Source organism: Colletotrichum siamense, assembly GCF_013390195.1.
Source record: "Colletotrichum siamense strain Cg363 chromosome Unknown KSG_Cg363_contig01, whole genome shotgun sequence".
Lineage (NCBI taxonomy): Eukaryota > Fungi > Ascomycota > Sordariomycetes > Glomerellales > Glomerellaceae > Colletotrichum > Colletotrichum siamense.
This window is the reverse complement of record NW_023501014.1, coordinates 2,827,686-2,833,658: the sequence shown is the minus strand read 5'-3', so window position 1 is coordinate 2,833,658 and position 5,973 is coordinate 2,827,686. Positions and strand designations below refer to the sequence as shown.

General features: G+C 55.1%; 1 protein-coding gene across 1 annotated transcript; it reads left to right on the top strand.

Moving 5' to 3' along the window:
• Nucleotides 1-4,640: 4,640 nt before the first annotated feature.
• On the top strand, nucleotides 4,641-5,515 carry HMGB3 (High mobility group protein B3; the record flags this gene model as incomplete). Its single annotated transcript, XM_036632579.1, has 5 exons — nucleotides 4,641-4,759; nucleotides 4,814-4,847; nucleotides 4,903-5,079; nucleotides 5,133-5,187; nucleotides 5,241-5,515. 5 exons carry the CDS (start codon nucleotides 4,641-4,643, stop codon nucleotides 5,513-5,515), a joined length of 660 nt encoding a protein of 219 aa, XP_036502133.1.
• Between the last annotated feature and the right edge of the window lie 458 nt (nucleotides 5,516-5,973).

Sequence of the window (5,973 nt, the reverse complement as noted above, 5' to 3'; positions counted from 1 at the left end):
CAGTCTCCATTCGGTCGGCGCCTGGAGAAGCCGATCGCTCCTCGATGCGCGCACATCACCTCTTTGCCCATTTCTCTGCCCGCTATTTCCCATCTTTGATGAAACTGTGGCCCGCGAGCGCCTTGCCGTTACCTACAACCTAACGTCAGTCGGCATGGCCATCAGGCCCCAAGGACCCCAGTGAAGTGGTAGGTTCCGAAAGCCACGCGCCGCATCGAATCTACGTCACGGCGGGAAGCCGATGGTCGAGTTGGAAGGTGACTTGCGCATCGGTGCTTTGTAACGCTACCACTTGACGTGTAGCGCGTTCCGCAGCGAAACCCTCTGCCCTTAATTGGAAAATCGATAGGCCGACGCCCTCCCCCATCCTTCTCGGTCGGATTGGAGTGTGCATACGGTAGGGTAGCGTCGACAAGAATGTTGGCCTTTGAATACCTAGTGGCTGCGTTCGGTTTGCTGGCCCAGACGTTCGCTCAGCGTTCGCTTGAAGAGTCCAGAACGTTCAGTTAACGTCCCGGACGAGCGAGGGCCCATAGCCATGACGATTGATGCATGGATAAACAACAGTGCAACAGCTTAATTGCACTTGCCCTCGGACGAGGCGAGGTGGTGCTGCCATCAGAACTCTGCGTCGTTCCATATTTTCCAGAGCTCAATGAAGCTGACAGGTCATCGTCGATGTCCTGATATTCATCAAGGCCGAACGTGGTTGTGGATATCCCGTGTGAGCTAGTCCTAGGCAGAGTGGCAGAACATGGTTGATGAAGTATCCGTGATCCTTGAGACGGGCTGCCTGGAGAGTGTGCCCCGGCGTCACATCTGCAGGACGAGCAAGTCAACGTCGGAAAACCATTCTGGATGCAAGTTTCCATTCCATGACCTTGGCAAATGGGGCATCTCTGCGTCTGGATCATGGACCTCGGTGTCGCTAGCCTTGGTCCGCGTCTGGCTTGGGCGGGCGAGTGGTCGTGGTCGAGGTCGAGATGGCCCAAGTTCCAGAACGCTTTGATGGATTGTGGGGCCGTGACGACCCGGTCAAGGTGCATGCACTTCTCAGCCTCACACCCGACAATGGGTGACTGAGAGGTAAGAAAATTGGAAATGCCATTTGCGGCCAAATGCGCAATCACCGGCTGACGATGGCTTTTGCTGGCCCCCTTTGCCACAAAACGAAATTCCCGATCGTGCACTGATGGGGCGCACAGTTACCGGGTGAGCCAACGGCGAATTGGCCCGGCGCCTTCTTGCGTTTCACCGCATGAATGTGCCATCAGTAATCAAGAACCCGATGCGCCCTGGAAGGGACTGCCGTGTGATGTTGGCGAGCGCCTGTCCTGTAATGATAGGAAGCCTCGTGAGGAAGTGTTGTTTTTGTGACCTCTCAAGATGTCGCCCGTCTTGGGAGCGGCTGGATGACAAGCCGTCGAAACAGCAGTGCTTCGCTCGCTCGAGTGGGCACTCCCGTTCAACACACAGCCAGTAAGAAGACGAGTTTATTTCCACGGGGTTTCTTCCGCAAAACCCAGAGACGGCGAACGTGACTGTCGGCGTCGCAGCCGTGTATGCGATCGCATGGCAGTCATGGTTCGCCGGCCGTTGTCTCACCCGCGCCGTACAGTTGGATACGGCGCCTTGCCTGCGGACGACAGCAGGCGGTGGTGACCTACACAGTAAGGCAGGTTGGTAAGGTAAGCACTGGGTAAGGTAGCCCAGGCTGTGAAATGCCGCGAGGTAGACGGGTACTCTGTCCCCGAATGTGATAGTAGCGTGCCAATGTGGGCTGTAGGGTGCTGTAATGGCCAGATACGTCCGCGTGAGTGTGCTACAGCAGGGGTGGTAGCGGCTTTCGATCGCGGCGCAATTCTCGATTTCAGGTGTCTTTGCGCCCATGGATGGATGCTCCGTCTCCCCGCATAGAGGCGTGGGTTTAGCCATGTTGGGTTTGCCTGGTCAAACGCTGACACGTCGAGAAGCGCGACTCTGGCGTGTCTGGGGCAGGCTTCTTGAAGTGCAGGTCGACCGACGGTGGTGGAAGTCGAGCATCGAGATCCAGGTCCACGAGCTGGGCTGCTTGATTTCTCGACCTTCATCTAATCCAGGCGACGGTACGTGTCTCTGGAGGACTGCAGGGTTGTTCATGGTGTCGGATTCTTCTCCCTCGCTTCTTCATGGGCTGGTCATTGCTGATATGGGATCCACCACAGCTACGTGATGTCGCATCTCCTGCCGCCCGTGGTTGTGGTCGCGGCCATGGTCTTTTGTGGGAGTCTCGAATCTTGAATCTTGAACGGCGGTATTGGGTGATGACGGTATGCCAGGTATCTCGACCACGGATTCTCTGCAGCGAATTGTGGACCGTCGCTGGCAGCCAGCCAGCCAGCCAGCCGTCTCTGGCGGTCGAGGTCGAAGCCTGTTTCCATTGTTGTCGAGCTGAAGAATGTCTGCTCAGAGACAGCGGAATTACCCGCATCCAATGTTCTCAAGAGCCCGAACGTAGCCGGGGTAGAGAACGCTGGAAGAAGGTACGGAGTGAGGTAAAGCAGGTACGAACCAGACTCAGGTAATGGAGGTTGGTACAGTCGCTGTTGATGGAGGCACGGATCACCCACAGCGGTTGCGCAGTGCTAAACGTCTACTGCAAGTCTTCGGGCATCTTATCGCGGAATACAGCGTGAGAGTGAGCCAGGTGAGAGTGACAGAGGGGCGTGGATGGACGTTGTTGACCTGAACACCAACGCCAGCCCAGCCCAGCCCAGCCCAGCCCATTCCTGACGGACTGAAGTGCGCTGAACTGAGATGGACTGGACCCGTGCCTCGTACGGGCTACGAGATACAGCTGGTTAGCTGCCGAAGGCGGTTCAGGGCACTTGACGCATGTACCGGTACGCCCCTCTCAGGTATCCAGAGTTCCTCCTCCCCCCCAAGCGGCCGTTTCCTGTTCCTGACTCGTCAAGCATGCCGGTCTGCCATGGGCTAGGAAGCCCCCCATGGTCACTGCTGGACAAATCCCGCTTTTATTTGCGATGGGCTTCCAGTAAAACCTCGTCGTGACGGTGTTGGATTCCTCAAAAGTCGGTTTCTGCGATCAGACGCCAGGGAGCTTACGGTGTCGTCCTGGGTGCCTTGGACTACACAAACAACCATCCGCCTGTTAACTCTGGTGGCCCATACCTGACCTGCCTGTACTTGTTAGGTAGCTCTCCAGCTGCTTCTGCTTCTGCTTCTTGTCCTGCATCTTTCTGCCTTACCTACCTACCTACCTACTACCGACGTACTATGCAGTCTAATAAGGTAGTGATAGAGGGCAAAGGAAAGACATGCCACCCCGGATCACACTTCTGCGGCAACGTCTGAGGCTACTTCAATACACACCCACCCGACAGATTCCCTTTTGACACCTCTGACCTCACCTTTCAATTTGCGTCGATCACCGCGGGGCTGGTACTAGCTCGCACCTCGATAAACGGTTCCCTTCCGTCTTCACCTCGTCATCCTGTCACTCACGCTTTTGGACCGAAAACTCGCGCTCCGTTCTTCCATCACCTTTCGCACCGTCGACAGACCCCCCCTGGTGTTTCTTCACCGTTCCCAATTTCGAACAACCCCAGGGGAGACAAGAAAAAAAGACTTTTGCTGGCGGGCCTTTCGTCTTTTCTTCCCCAAACCCAGCCTCTTCCTTCTCCTTGAACAAGCAACACTCGGAGTCTCGATACACGACGACGACTTCCACGCCCACTTTGACGCGCCGACATCTCTCCTGGTTCCAATACATCCCTTCTCTCTCTGGCAACGCCAATTCTGTCTGCCTTTCCCTATCCTTCATGCGCTTGTAGTAGACTGCTGCCAGGCTTAGAAAGCAAGAAAACCCCATCGCTTCTGTACGTATCCTCTCCCGATTTCACTGTTCCAGTTTCCTTGTCAGTGTACGCAGTACGCAACACGCGGTACACTCTACACACACATACATGCACACACACACACATATCCATCCATCCCACCCGATTCTTGAAAGCCCCTCTCTGCTTGGTCCATCCCGTTGTCCCACACCCAAGAGCTCGGTCTCCTTCACCATGTCATCGAGATCCCTCTTTACATTGCAGCCACCATATTGGTATATCCACGCCAGGCCTGCCGCATACCTCCGTCCCTATCACTCCCCATTAATAACCTCGACACAACAGACCGTCGCCTATTTCACGAAAAGGGCATCGACATCGACCAACACAGCGCTTTCGCACCATCATCGTCGCCCGGATCGCAGAGCATTTCGAGAGTACACGTCCTCGTCGCCCCGCGCATCATCGCCCCCCTACCGCCCGTTTTCTCGCCTCATCGCCCTCGCCTCCCCGCCTAGTGGACGCGACTTGATTTTCGCCGGAATTTTCCAATGACTGTTAGCTGGACAGAGAGGGACTAGAAGTGCTTCGACTTCGAACGAGGGAAAACGGCGCGAATCGTCTCCAACAGACGATTAGATCAGATGGGAACGAATTGACCGACGGAAAACGAACCTTCAACGCTGGTTAATCGAGGCACTCCCTGAACAGCCTCAACGCCGTATATTGCCGTGTATCGAGACGCGCACACCACGAGCACTCGCCCAACAACCAGCCCAATTCAGAGGCACAAATATTGCCACGATGGCCCAAAATCTGGAGAGCATCTTCCAGGAGCTGGGCATTTCCCAGTACCTCGACATCTTTCTGGAGCAAGGATTTGACACGTGGGACACGATTTTGGATATCACGGAATCCGACCTGTCAGTAGCACATCGCCCTCGACGATGCGCACCATAGACTAACGTATGCCTCAGCGACGCACTTGGTGTCAAGTTGGGCCACAGACGTGTAAGGAGCTGGCATGTACTCTGATGTCAACGGGAGATTCTAACATCGGGGACAGAAATTGCAGAGGCGCATAGCCAACTCCAGGGGCCACGCTCCCGATGTGTCCCTAGTATCACCAACGAGAGCAAGCGTGGAAGAGCCCAAGACCGAGACGCAACGGCCCGATCAACCGCGGCCCGAGAACAAAGAGGGCCCAGTTCAAGCCAAGCGCAAATACCGACGACACCCAAAGGTATGTGTCGAGCAACTGCTTTGTATGGGAAATATGCACTGACAACTCGTCAGCCGGATGAGAATGCGCCAGAGCGCCCCCCTTCTGCCTATGTGTTATTTTCCAACAGTAAGCCTAGTTGGTAGCGTGAAAGAGAGGTCACATAACTAACTCGGGATCAGAAATGCGCGACGAGTTGAAAGGTCGCAATTTGACTTTTACTGAAATAGCCAAATTGGTTGGTGAACACTGGCAGAACCTCACTCCCGCAGAAAAGGAACCGTATGAAACCTCGGCTCTGAAAGCAAAGGAGAAGTACAACCATGATTTGGCCGAGTACAAGAAGACTCCGGAGTTCAGAAAGTACACGGCATACCTCGCAGACTTCAAGGCCAGGCAAGCCAGCGCTAATCAAGGTGAGACGCTATGCTTTATTCCAACTCCCATGCACTACTAATGCATTCTCAGCCAAAGAGTCATCCAAACGTCAGAAACTCGACTCCGGGGTTCGACTAACCAACGGAAGTGCAAGCGCAACACCAGGAAGTTTGAGCAGTACTGGCAGCGGAACCGAGAGTCAACCAGGAAGCGAACCGCCTCCGAACAGAAAGCAACGTGTAGGGTCTGTCGTTTCGTTATCTGAGTCACAATACTCGACGGCTGTTCCCACGCCTATTTCGCAACATCAACATCCAGCCGATGAGGCGGTGCACTCACCTACCAGCACTCAGTTCGATCGCGAGAGCCTGCACTCGACAAGTCCTCGCGCAACCCACAGCCGGAGTCGTCGCCCAACATGGACCGACACGCAATCCAACCCCGAGGCTGTCCCAACTCAAGTGCTTCCTTCAATCTCTTCGTTTTCGGGTGTGTTACCATCGTTGAATGGTGCTTCGAGATCGCCCGAGATGATGA